Here is a 14,211-nt window from a genome sequence, read left to right as displayed (position 1 = left end):
ACCTCAGAAAATAAAAAGTTCTCTTTATTTGTTTATTATATTATTAATAAATCATTTGTTGACTTCCAACCCGTCCGTGTTTGTCCTTTCCTTCCATTGGTCTCGCATTGTCCGAATCGAGATAGACTGGGAGGTAATTACCACAGATTTGACCAAAAATAGTCGGCACGCACCGGCGGTTAAAACACTCGGCTGCCCAAATTAAAATCGAATCGAGATAACATTGGTGCTTTGCCGAGAACGTGCTCCCCGCTCAGGTAACCATGGAACCTCGAGTTAAACAGAATAATGAGGCAGTGGACACTGGAACTCGGCTAAACTGGGAGGCGTTCGTGGTTTTAAAACAACCCACCGTACCACAACGTTAATTATGAGCAGTGGCCCCAGGTCCAGCTTTTCCGAGGACAACCGGGGATTAATCCCCCTGAGTGACAAGCTGGTGTCTCGGTACCCGTGGCCACAACAATATATATCTATGCACACAATATATATATATATATATATATATATATATATATATATATATATATATATATATATATATATATATATATATATATATATATATATATATATATATATATATATATATATATTGTTGTGGTTGACGAAATTCGCAAACCACCATTCAGGTCCCTTAGGTGAGATATCTCTGTAAGTATATGTGTAGTTAGGCCCAAACCCGTTGTTTAGAGGGAATAAATGTCATTCATGCGGGCTGCGACCCTTCTAGATAGCCGTTTTTCTTTTACTATCTTTATTTTGGACCAGCCGCCATTACTACCACCACCAACCACGTCTCAACAGCCATCACACAACAACCACCAACCGCAACACCGCTTCACAACAACAGCCACGACCTTTACAAAAGCGCCGGCCTTTCCGAAGAAAACGGATCAAAAACGAATCACGCCCACTTCTGTTCCGTCCTATCGGCGAGCGTGGGGCGATTTGGCCCCGCCTCCAGGGGCGTTGGAGTGTGGTCGCTATATGCAAATTCATGGATCAAAAAGCATTCACGCCCACTTTTCCTCGGTCCAATGGGGAGCCAGTTAGAGGTGAAGGGTCGGAGGTAAAGGGTCGAAGGTGAAGGAGCGAGGCCACGGGGCATATAAGGGGCTGCGTTCGTCAGTCAAGGCAGTTGAGAGTTCGGAGGGGAGAGAGTGAAGAGTTCGGAGCCAGTGAAGAGTTGGGACGAGTCAAGAGAGGAGACGGAGAGGGCGGTTGGACGGAGCTGTGGAGAGGTGGCGGCGGCGAAGACGGTCGAGGGGGTGCTCGTGTCGGAGTCGGGGAGCTGCGGAGGGAGAGGCCGGCGGCGCGACCGAGGCCGTGGTGGAGACGCTCGTCGCGGGACCCGAGACAGGGAGATATCCACCCCCCCCCCCCGAGCATCAACAACCCCCTCCTGTTTCCCCCCCGCGCTGAGATAGTGTGAGAAGGGGGCCCCGTTCCCACCCCATACCAGGCAGTCCCAGCGAGGCCCGCGGAGTCGGGGCGCCAGCGCCATTTTGCGGCTCGTCACCAGACGGGTAGGCCCGACGCGGTCTCGGCCCCAGGCCCGCCTACCCCCCTCATCCTTGAGGGTGGTCCTTTTCTTTTGCTTTGGGTATATGTGTTGTCGGCGCCGTCTGTGAAGTAAAACTGTATAAGTGTTGCCGTGTGCTCGGTAGTCGGTTAGATCTGCATTGTTGCATTTGCTTTTTGTGTATTATTGTGTTTCTTCTTCTTTTACATTTGCTTTTGGTGTAATTGTATATGTGTGCTTTCCGTTCATCGCGAAATAAATGTGCTTCATGTTGAACTGTTTTCCCGTTTCGCTTCGTCTTTTCCTTTATTGAATCTCCATCTTACTTCACGTAAAGGGTTGGTCGTGGGCTAAAACACCCGATAATTAATCGAACCGTCGAGGCCGACGATAACACCGCTCGGTTATCCCGATAGTACGGAACGGGTCGCTTAAAGTGGCCCGTGTCCGAAGTCGACCTGCGGCGAGATGCGATCGCCCGGTCTACCCTCCATGTGGGTGGTACTTAGGTAGGTCGAATTTGGCGAGCAACCCTATCCCACGCGGGGGGCCGGTTGGCACGATTGTGGTGAGGCCGAAAGGTCCACCCGTGACTAGTTCCCGGCGTTAGTCCGAGAGGGTCACGACGGGATTGTCCGTCCGGTGGGCGACGTGCCGCGATTCGAGTTACGTGGCCGCTCGCACGCCGGCAGGCGCAAATCAGCAACAATATATATATATATATATATATATATATATATATATATATATATATATATATATATATATATATATATATATATATGTCCATTCACAGCAGACGGTTCTACCATCAGTGAAAGGCATTGTCAGTGGCTTTCGTACAATATGAACTCTCCTGGTTCGTGCACATGATCAGATTCCAGGAATTATTATTTTATTGAAACTGAACTTACAAAGAAAAGCAAAAACAAACAAGAAAAAGAGCAATAACATATTGCAGACCCTTGCCAGGACTTGTTTTGTGTGGTGTTTGTGTAATTTTGTATGGTGTTTGTGTTCTGGTGTGTAACGTCATAAACAAAAGACAAAAGTAGAACTGTCACACGATAACTGCTGGCAGTGATGCCCGCATACAAAGACGTCCCGCTTTGATTGGACACCTGACCCTGACCCATGATCTACTTTTTTAATATTATTCAATTTAATTTAGAATGGGAATAAAATAAATTCAATTAAAATCAAATAGAAGACCAAATAGGTGCAGTCCGACATTCGAGTCATCAGGAGGAACCTGGATAGGATTTACAATTCAGTTGCTGCTCCTCTCCCCTCAAACCCAAACAGGCACAAACAAGTGAACCTTAAAAACAAACAAACAAATAAACCAATGTCACCCGCAGGGTGACCCGTATTTTGCCAAAAGGTGACCACGTGTGACTTCTTTAAGGTCACACTCAGGTGAACAGAGCTGCTATCCACCAGGAGCGACTCCTTGAGGAATATCTGCCGACAAGAAATTCCGATGAGAATCGTTCTACAGAGTAACCATGAAAAATATGCTTTTGCCTCATAACGTCACCAAATGACGTCGTAATGTCTCAAGCTTGACATATCTAGAAAGCACTCATTGAGGTGTTCAATTTGAGGTACTACACAATATGGTTCCTAAAACTTTAAAATTTGACCTTGGGGTCAAATATGTTTGACCTGAGGCGCTAACCATGAAGGTCAAGGCCAATCGCCACCAAAAATTAATCAGCTGAGCGCCAGACCATGAACTATATTCCCATGAAGTTTGAAGACGATCCGATCAAAATTACTCAAAAAATAAGGGTTTCGTCGACTCCCCTGATTTGCGACAAAGTGACCTTGACCTTTGACCTTGACCTTCAAAATTTTATGCGCTGAAAGGGACCTCTATAGGCCTCTGATATGCGAAGTTACAAAAATTTCCAATGATAACTGTGCTCTGCAGAGTGATTTATATGTGATTACAGACCAAAAAAAAAAAAACATATGAAGGTCAAGGCCAATCGGCACCAAAAATTAAGCAGCTGAGCGCCAGACCATGAACGATATTCCCATGAAGTTTGAAGACGATCTGATCAAAATCACTCAAAAAATAAGAGTTTCGTCAACTCCCCTGATTTGCGCCAAAGTGACCTTGACCTTTGACCTTGACCTTCAAAATTTTGTGCACTGAAAGGGACCTCTATAGGCCTCTGATATGCGAAGTTACAAAAATTTCCGATGATAACTGTGCTCTGCAGAATTTTTTATACGTGATTGCAGACAAACAAACAAATAAACAAACAAAAAAAAACATACAAGCTGACTAACATATCTTGCAAAAACTTCGTTTTGGCAAGATAAAAAAAAACAAAAAAAAACATACAAGCTGACGAACATATTTTGCAAAAACTTCGTTTTGGCAAGATAAAAAAAAACAAAAAAAAAACATACAAGCTGACTAACATATCTTGCAAAAACTTCGTTTTGGCAAGATAAAAAAAACAAAAAAAAACATACAAGCTGACGAACATATTTTGCAAAAACTTCGTTTTGGCAAGATAAAAAAAACAAAAAAAACATACAAGCTGACTAACATATTTTGCAAAAACTTTGTTTTGGCAAGATAACAATGTCACCCGCAGGGTGACCCGTATCTTGCCAAAAGGTGACCACGTGTGACTTCTTTAAGGTCACACTGAGGTGAACAGAGCTGCTATCCACCAGGAGCGACTCCTTGAGGAATATCTGCCTCCGAGAGATTCCGATGAGAATCGTTCTACAGAGTAACCATGAAAAATATGCATTTGCCTCATAACGTCACCAAATGACGTCATAATGTCTCAAGCTTGACATATCTAGAAAGCACTCATCGAGGTGGTCAATTTGAGGTACTACACGATATGGTTCCTAAAACTTGAAAATTTGACCTTGGGGTCAAATATGTTTGACCTCAGGCACGAACCATGAAGGTCAAGGCCAATCACCAACAAAAATTAATCAGCTGAGCGCCAGACCACGACCTATATTCCCATGAAGTTTGAAGACGATCCGATCAAAATTACTCAAAAAATAAGGGTTTCGTCGACTCCCCTGATTTGCGACAAAGTGACCTTGACCTTTGACCTTGACCTTCAAAATGTTATGGGCTGAAAGGGACCTCTATAGGCCTCTGATATGCGAAGTTAAAAAAATTTCCAATGATAACTGTGCTCTGCAGAGTGATTTATACGTGATTACAGACCAAAAAATAAAAAAAATAAAAAAGATAAAAAACACATGAAGGTCAAGGCCAATAGCCACCAAAAATTAATCAGCTGAGCGCCAGACCATGAACTATATTCCCATGAAGTTTGAAGACGATCCGATCCAAATTACTCAAAAAATAAGGGTTTCGTCGACTTCCCTGATTTGCGACAAAGTGAGCTTGACCTTTGACCTTGACCTTCAAAATTTTGTGCACTGAAAGGGACCTCTATAGGCCTCTGATATGCGAAGTTACAAAAATTTCCGATGATAACTGTGCTCTGCAGAGTGATTTATACGTGATTACAGACAAACAAACAAATTAAAAAAAAAAAAAAAACATACAAGTTGACTAACATATCTTGCAAAAACTTCATTTTGGCAAGATAACACAATAACAACCACTCTGAAAAAATTTCATAATTCTGGCTGCCAGACCATGCATCTGATCAAGTTGAAATTTAAAACACGTATTCCCCATCACGACTAGATCATAATTGTGAAATTTCACGTTGATTGATTAAGCGGGTCCAGAGAAAACATGATGAAAAAATGTATTCAAGCCATTATGACTGCCAAACCATGTGACCTATGACATCATAATTATGAATAAAACATTCTGCGTGAGTCGTCACACCTTTGGTGAAAATTTCGTCTCAATCTGACAAGTGGTTGAGGAGAAAAACACGAAAGTTCTGTGTGGACAAACAACCAAACAGATACAAACAAACGGACACAAATACAATCATACCCTCTCCTTTGGCGAGGGTAAATATCTAAAACATGTATTTAGGAGAGAAATGAAAGATTTCTCTCTTATAACCAACAGTGAACTGTTTGGCATTCCCATCTGAACCAACAGTAAACTGTTTTGCATTCCCATCTGAACCCAACAGTAAACTGCTTGGTATTACCATCTGAACCAACAGTAAACTGTTTGGTATTCCCATCTGAACCAACAGTAAACTGTTTTGCATTCCCATCTGAACCCAACAGTAAACTGTTTGGTATTCCCATCTGAACCAACAGTAAACTGTTTGGTATTCCCATTTGAACCAACAGTAAACTGTTTTGCATTCCCATCTGAACCCAACAGGAAACTGTTTGGCATTCCCATCTGAACCCAAGGCTCAAGATGTGAGAAACACAGATCAAATCCAAACACAATGTCGGTTTGTTCCTGGTCTGATTAAAGGCCCGGTCACACCTTGACGTTTTAGCTAACGTATGCCGATTTTAGAATTTTTTTTCTAAAACGCTGGCACACGTTGAATACGTTATGGGTAAGTTTTGATAACATTGAGAGCACGCTGAAAAACACTGCCATACGTCGATGTACGTTGGCTTTAAACGTTGTACTTTTCGGTTATCCTCAAATTTTTTCATGCTTGAAATTTCACGAAGTATGCCGGCGTATGACTCACACGTTCCGCTACGCTGGCCACAAGTTGTATGCATGGTCTGCGATCGTTGACAGACGTCAACACATGCTACTTGTAAGGTAATCATAAGTTGAGACACGCCGAGGTAATGTTTAGCGTACCCGAAACTTATTTCTAACCTATGATTAACGTGTTGTTGGCACGTTACGCGATCGTTGCCACACATCGACAGACGTTACTTTTAAGTTACTCATAGGCTGAAAGACGTCGGTATAATGGATCGTCCTTGCGTCAGCGTCCACGGCCACGGCCAGGACACTTATTTGCAGCATTCTTCAAACTTTTCTTCGGCATGACGAGGATGTTCACACTTCGATGTCTAGCTTGGCGATGATTCCAATTGTCCATCGGCAGCGTCTATTTAAAATAGTCGAGTTTGAGCGTTTTAACACGTTCAGAAGAAACGCTTCAAATTTCCAAACCCCAGCGTCAAAAAACAAAGGCGAGTGACAGCAATTTAAATTGTTCATTGTAAACAATGAAAATAGCTGAGTAGTACCGTTTAAAAGTCATTGAGTGTAAAAAAAAATCGAATTGTTGAGCGCAAGCGTCTACTTTCAATAGTGGGGTTTGAGCGATTTAACACGTTCAATAGAAACGATTAAAATTTCCGAGCGCCAGCGTCAAAAAACAAAGGCGAGTGACAGCAATTTAAATCGTTCATTGTAAACAATGAAAATGGCTGAGTGGTACCGTTTAAAAGTCGTTGAGTGTAAAAAAAATCCAATTGTTGAGCGCAAGCGTCTACTTTCAATCGTGGAGATGCAACCATTTAAATCGTTGAGTGGCAGCCTATGAACCTACCCGTGGACACGCGGACGCAAGGACGATCCATCATAACCCACACCCTCCCCCTCACACTCACCTACTACTACCAACATGAACAAACTACGACTAATACCAATACTAATACTAATACTGATACTGTTACTGCTGACATGGACATCGACTCAAAAAGGACTCGAAAACACTGTTGGGTTCCCCTTTTATGAGCAGCATTTTTATATACCAATTCCCAAAACCGCTGGGAACACGTCTTTATATGGCAGTTGTAAGCTAGAAACACGTTCATTTTTTTTTTTTTTGTCGACCGGAAGACGTCATTGGAATACGTCTACATACGTCGATGTGTGTTGGGACTACGTAAAGAATTGGTTCAAAGCACGTCAAACATAAGTTAGAAATAAGTTTCGCGTAAAAAAGACATTACCGCGACGTGTTTCGACTTATGAGTAGCTTATAAGTAGCGTTTTTGGACGTGTGTAAGCGTCCACATATCGTGTGTAAAACTTATCCCCATTGCATGCGGAACGTGTGTCATACGCCGAGTACGTCGTAAAATTTTGAACATGTTTAAAATTTCTTGACATACTCTACTTACTACGACGTATGATAGCGTACTTTAGCGTTCTACTCACGTATACCAAACTTACTCATACCGTATTTGACGTGCCCCCAACGTTTTAGACACATTTTTCTTAGGTCGGCATACGCTGGGAAGATCGCCAAGGTGTGACCGCGATGTTGTCACTTCCATTTCTACGGGAGTTATGATTCGAATCGTTGTGCGTCAGCCTTTTAATAGGCTACGTCACGACATCGTCGGCGATGCGTGCAACGCGCTATGCCTAAGTTAGACTATCGTTGGGCATAGGTTGTGTAGGCCGACAACAGGTTCAGCATTCGTTGGTATAAGTTATCTATAACACAACGAAACGTTCTGTGTCCATTACTAATATGTTATGCATTCGACCAACTCGTTATGAATACGTCCGAATCTTAAAAAAAAAACATCAAAAGTTCAACGTCAGCCAGCGTTTTACATACATTTTAATACGTTGCCATCGCTGGCTAAAACGTCAAGGTGTGACCGGGCCTTAACGTCCGCATAATTCAGGGAAAGGGACTCCGGTGTGTTATCATGTGATGGAGATGAAAAAAGTGAGAGATGAAAAAGGTGAGAGGTGAAAAAGGTGAGATGAAGAAGGTGAGAGATGAAAAAGGTGAGAGATGAAAAAGGTGAGAGATGAAAAAGGTGAGAGGTGAAAAAGGTGATAGATGAAGAAGGTGAGAGATGAAAAAAGTCAGAGATGAAAAAAGTGAGAGATGAAAAAGGTGGGATGAAGAAGGTGAGAGACGAAAAAGGTGAGAGGTGAAAAAGGTGAGATGAAGAAGGTGAGATGAAGAAGGTGAGAGATGAAAAAGGTGAGAGATGAAGAAGGTGAGAGATGAAGAAGGTGAGAGATGAAGAAGGTGAGAGATGAAGAAGGTGAGAGACGAAAAAGGTGAGAGACGAAAAAGGTGAGAGACAAAAAAGGTGAGAGACGAAAAAGGTGAGAGGTGAAAAAGGTGAGAGACGAAGAAGGTGAGAGGTGAAAAAGGTGAGAGGTGAAAAAGGTGAGAAGTGAAAAAGGTGAGAGGTATTCCAATATTCCTCATTCCATATCACTTGGAGAACTTGGGAAGTTTTGAGTGTGCCTTCACACAAATTACAAGGGTATCTGTAACGAATGGTGAGGTCAGAGGCGGAGTGATGAGGGGATTGGTGGAGCCACTGCCCCGAGTGAGAAAGCAAGGGGGCATTACATCATAACCCCAAAAATATTTACTAAACAGAACACAAATTACAATACAACGTCCTGGTGTAAACACAATACGTAACTTTCAGAAATGTTTTATATTTTAAACGCTGTTGATCGTTTACGAATCCCTTCCATCTGGATATTCGATCATTTCAGTGGAAGAAATTGGCAAGTTGGTAATTATGGCGCTGTGTGTAAAAATCTCTTCTCATCTATGTGTCTTGTGAAGTTTCAAGTGGTTATGCACAGACAAAGAGAACGATTTGGAGGTCGACATTGTCATTCGATCAATAGCGAAGGTGACGATCAGCTGAGAGACTCAATCAAGAATTAAACAAATAAAAGGTTCCAACAGTTTTCTCTTTCCCTTGAGGAAAAGTGATGGGCAGGTTGGTGAGCACTTGTAGTTCTCCCAGACTCGCTGTCCCCCGACTCTGCCCTGACACCACCCCGTCCCTCGTCGCTCTGCCACTCAAAACCCTTTGCCCCGGGTACCACACACCCTCACCACACCACTGGGTGAGATGAATGTGAGTAGGGTAAGAATACTGATTCTGGCTCACTTTTCCCCATGTAAATGAATGGGGGATTTTCAGCGATTCCCTTTTTTTTCCTTAAAAATAAACCCCCTTTTTATCCCAAGGTATATTTATTTGTCTCCCCTTTTAACTTGGAGGTTGAACCTCATTGAATTGAACACCTGGGGGTTGAACAGCTCACTCATTGAACCTATAAAGATTTGTTCATTCTCAAATTCCTTCAATAGTTTAATTTTCTTTGCACAATAATCCCCATATAAAATATTGACAAACAAAACATTTGAATCTTTATATTTTTGAAGATACCCCTTTTGTGCTATAACGAAATGATAAACTTCTCTTAATGCTCTCATCTGGCCACCTCCTGAGCCACATATCATTTTGAGATTATAGTAAATTGTTTTTTCATTGTTCAATTGATAACCATCAAAGTTTTCAGTCCATTCAAGGATATTCATTTTTTTCTTTACATCCTCTAACTTACTAGTTTTTAAATTGATTCGCTTATTTGTTTTATTTACCTTTGTTTTAGTTATTTTTTCAATAAGACTTATTTGATATTTTTCACATTCATTATGTTTTCCATTTATATACCAAGACTGAGATTTTCTCCACTCTTTAGTTTGATTAATACTTGGTTTAACCATTTATATATTGTGAAAAAACGCGGCGGTAGCCCTTAAAAACCCTAACCCATCTTCCCATCGTTAAAACACAATCTATTCTATTTACTCTATCATACAATATCCATATGGAACACAATCTATTCCATTATCTAAAATAAATCTCTTATCATCAAAGGCTCCTAATGCCTTTTTATTTACTTCTTCACTATATATGTTATGTTTATAACTTCTTATTGTATTCATTTTCCTATATTCTTCTTTCTTATTCATCAAACAATTATAATAATTTCTAAAAGTTATTGATTTCTTTATTACATATTTCTTTATTCCCTTTAACCTCTTATCAATCTGTTCACCATACTTATAAGCATATGCCTTTGCTCTCAATCCAATAAACTCACTCATTACTTTTCCACCCAACTCATCCTTAAACTTACCAATAACCTTTTCATTATTTTTGGAAAATAACTCACTCTTCTTGCTGAAATTACTTGTATCATATACTCCAATATTTTTCTTCATATCTTCATAAACATCATCAGTTTTTATATCTAGGATAAAACTATCAGTGTCCATATACAACAATGAAACATTTTCACCATACTCTTTCTTTAAGTCATTATACAAATAATCATACATCAATATCTTTGATAAATCAAGAACTGCTGTTCCAATATAAATTGGTTTATCCATTACAATACTTTCCTTTTTCATATGAATTGCAGAAAAGTTCTCTGAAAAAACCTCTTCTCTCTCAAAACTTGGTTTATTTATCAATCTCGAAGCTTCTTTCCAAGATGTTGCGAATCTAATGTTTTGCCTGTTTCTAACATTTTCCATAGTCTTTCCAAATACAGCATTATTCATTAATTTATAAAAGTCCCCTTCAAATTTTACTTTTGTATTTGCTCTCATATCTGTATTGAATTGAATATACTTTTTCACCCAAGGACTTTGTTTAAATTTTAAAACTCTATGAATTTTAGCTACTCTCAATCCTTCTCTCAAAAACTGTTTTAAGCTTCTCTGATGTAAAACATATCCCTCTTTATCATAGAATGTTGTTAATAACTTTTCTGTTGATTTGCCTTTAATATTAAAACTTTTATGATAATCACTGAACCATTCTTTCTTTGGGGTTTCTTTCTCACATGCAAAAGGAAGGTCTTTATGCTTATTATGAAGAACACTCGGGTACCTCAAATCAACTTCAAAATAATAACCTTCTTCTTCGTCATTCAATTCCTCTTGAGAAGAAATAACAATATTCATCAAAGCCTTTTCATAATCCTTTTCTTCCACCCACTCTAATTTACCATAAGGCAGAGATTGAGACATTGCCCATCCATACAAATTATTAGCATCAAAATACATCAAATAATTACTATCTTTTTCACTATCATAATTTGGGAGATATTTATTATTTGCTTTCGCATATCTTTTTGAACATACTTGTGATATTCCACCTCTCTTGGACTTCTCAATCATCAAAAGCATATCAACATCACTGATTAAATCTATATCTTGTTTTGTCATTTTCAACATTGCACTCCAAGCTAAACCAGGAGCTGTGAAATAGTGGGCAGGATCTAATCCATAACAATTTTTATTATGACAGAGTGTTCTAAAAGCCTCAAACACATCAGCTAACAATAAAACATCTGTTTTTAGATATAAATCATGATATTCTCCAAGGTTCTTTATCTTAAATATTTTCCATATTTCTTGTGCGTGTTTACATTCCTTATCACTTATGTCTTCTTCATAAAGGTTATTATAGAAACTTTCTTTTGAAGGAAGTTGTGTTTCTTTAAATCTCATAAATGAATCCATATAATCATAAGGATAAATTCCCTTACTTGTAAGAATTTTCTCTTTACTTTGAATTTCATTCCTTGTTTGAATTTCCTCTCTCGTAAGAATTCCTTCTTTAATCAGAATTTCATCTTTAATCTGAATTTCCTCTTTAGTTAGAATTTCATTCATTGTTCGAATTTTCTTTATAATTAGAATTTCATCTTCAGTTAGAATTTCTTCATTAATTAGAGTTTCCTCTTTACTTTGAATTCTCTCTTTAATCTGAATTTCCTCTTTAGTGAGAATTTCCTCTTTTGGAAAGAATGAATTAAGATTTGGAAAAGAGTCCGTGGAGCTTAGATTTGATGCGAGGTAGGCTAGTGGTGTTCCCATAAACTTGTAAGAATCTAGAAACCTAATACGAGTTAAAGGTTTTGTGAATATCATTTTTGAAAATGAAATATACTTTTGACTTGTGTTTGTTATGGCAGAAATATTCCCTGGTGTTTTTGAAAGTTCATTTATAAATAGATGTGTATCATAGTTGGCGCTGTTGTGAAGAAAGACTGGAATAAAAGAAGGTAATTTATAATTAAGATTACAACAGGAATGAGCGGGACCTCTATATTTACCAGTAAGATGACAATGGTCTCTAACTTTAGACTCCTTAATTTTCCCCTCACAAATATGATAGATATTGTTCATTCTAAATTCTAATTTTTCTTCTTTGGTTAATTTCATCGGTTCATTTGTTTCTTTCATTAATTTAGTGAGTCTTATACAATCCTTTTCTAATCGTTTTACAAACTCTTGTGAAGCATTTTTTCCACGATAATGTTCAAGTTTGTTATACTTTTCTCCAACAGATGATTTGATATAATAACAGAAACCACAAGGAATATGTTTTTGATATTTATTTGTATATGGTTCTTTTGGATTAGGAGAAGCAGTATTTATCTTTTTAAGGATACATTCAAAATCAGCGTATATCACAAATGGGTGCATGATAGATTTATTATAATCTTCAAAATAAATCTTTTCACCAGGTTTAGGCATTGTAATTACAGCTGATTTATGATTACTACAATATTTTGAATGTTGTTCTAATGGTTCTTTTGTATGAAATGAATTAAGACATCGCTTACAAGGATATATTTTGTTTGCTGTTCTGAATACCTGAGAAGAGATTAATCTTGATAAATTATTGATGTATGTGTAATGTGAATTCTTTCCAACACTAAAATATAAAAGGTCAATGTGTGTTTCATCATTTTTATAGTTGTTTGAAATTTTTAATATTTGAACTTTGTTTGTATCCGTTAATCCATATACATTAATAGAAAGATTATTCTTTTTCTCAAATTTAGGAATATCTGTTAGTGGCATTGGGAATTTAAAATCTTTAATGTCCAAGGTATTCTCATATTTCATATATTGTTTTACTCTTTCTGAATTACATTTTGGTGGATGAAAGTGAGCAAGAACAGACCAGAGAAAACATTTATTATCATTGTTCTTAATATTAACAACTGCCTTCTTTCGTTTTATTTCTTTTGGTAATTCAATATAAGAAGAAGCTTTAAGAGGGTTTGATTTTAGAATGTGTATATCTAAAAAGATGATTTTTTTAATATTGAATCCACTTCCTACCACTGTATTATCAACATCCTCCTCTTGTCTTGATAGTTCTTCATAAACCCCACTATTCAAAAAATCTTGAAATGATGTTATAAAATGAAGACCTGTTCTCATATAAGGAGTATGTTCTTCATCTTGTCTTTTCATATTCATTTTCACTCCCATATAAAACTTTAAAGTTTTCATTTCTTTTAATGTCTTTTTAATAAATTTTTCAACATCGGGTTTCACTATTTCAATTGATTCAGCTATTGATGATGGACCGGGTTCTCCAAATTGAAAAATCCTTATTTTTATATGCCCTTTAAATGCCCCATCAGTGTTTTCAATAAAATAGTCTCCCTTTACTTTAAACTCATTTTTCTTGTGTTTTTGTGATTGAAGATGTTTATTATAACTACTCTTCAAAACATCCTTTGAACAGATATCACAATGTTTTCTTTCCAACTCAAGAGGAGATATTTGATGAAATAGATTAAATGTGTGTTTGTTGGTTCGGAGGTGTTTTCTATAATGTTTATATTCGTGATTACAAACATCGCAGTACGTTGTATTCACCATATTTATAGAATAAAACTTTGCTTAAACTAAAATTTTCTTGATGAAAATTTCGTTTAATTTATAGGTGAATCTGTGCGTAAAAACATTTTATCCTCCAACTTTTTCACTTAATAAATACAATGTTTCAAGACACAAAAGACAAATTTCAATCAATCTCTTCATCTGTTAAAGATACTGAGAAATATGTCAAGGATGTAAAATTGAACAAAGATAAATATAACAACTATTGGATAAAAACTATTATGGTAAATAATATGAGTTCTTCAATTTCCTTCAGTGGAAGGG

The 14,211-nt window shown here is 38.0% G+C and overlaps 1 protein-coding gene across 1 annotated transcript in view; it reads right to left on the bottom strand.

The window, feature by feature from the left end:
• The window catches only part of LOC147025485 (uncharacterized), a 47,739-nt gene extending 45,078 nt beyond the window's left edge, over positions 1 to 2,661 (bottom strand). The window contains exon 1 of the mRNA XM_085887086.1: positions 2,647 to 2,661. Within this exon, the coding sequence (XP_085743212.1) occupies positions 2,647 to 2,661 (15 nt within the window). The remainder of the gene's footprint in view (positions 1 to 2,646) is intronic.
• Positions 2,662 to 14,211: the final 11,550 nt, after the last annotated feature.

The sequence above is a fragment of the Eptatretus burgeri genome, chromosome 6, assembly GCF_056783735.1.
Source record: "Eptatretus burgeri isolate ZD-2024b chromosome 6, Ebu_testis_v1, whole genome shotgun sequence".
Lineage (NCBI taxonomy): Eukaryota > Metazoa > Chordata > Myxini > Myxiniformes > Myxinidae > Eptatretus > Eptatretus burgeri.
This window is presented reverse-complemented; position numbering and strand designations above follow the sequence as displayed.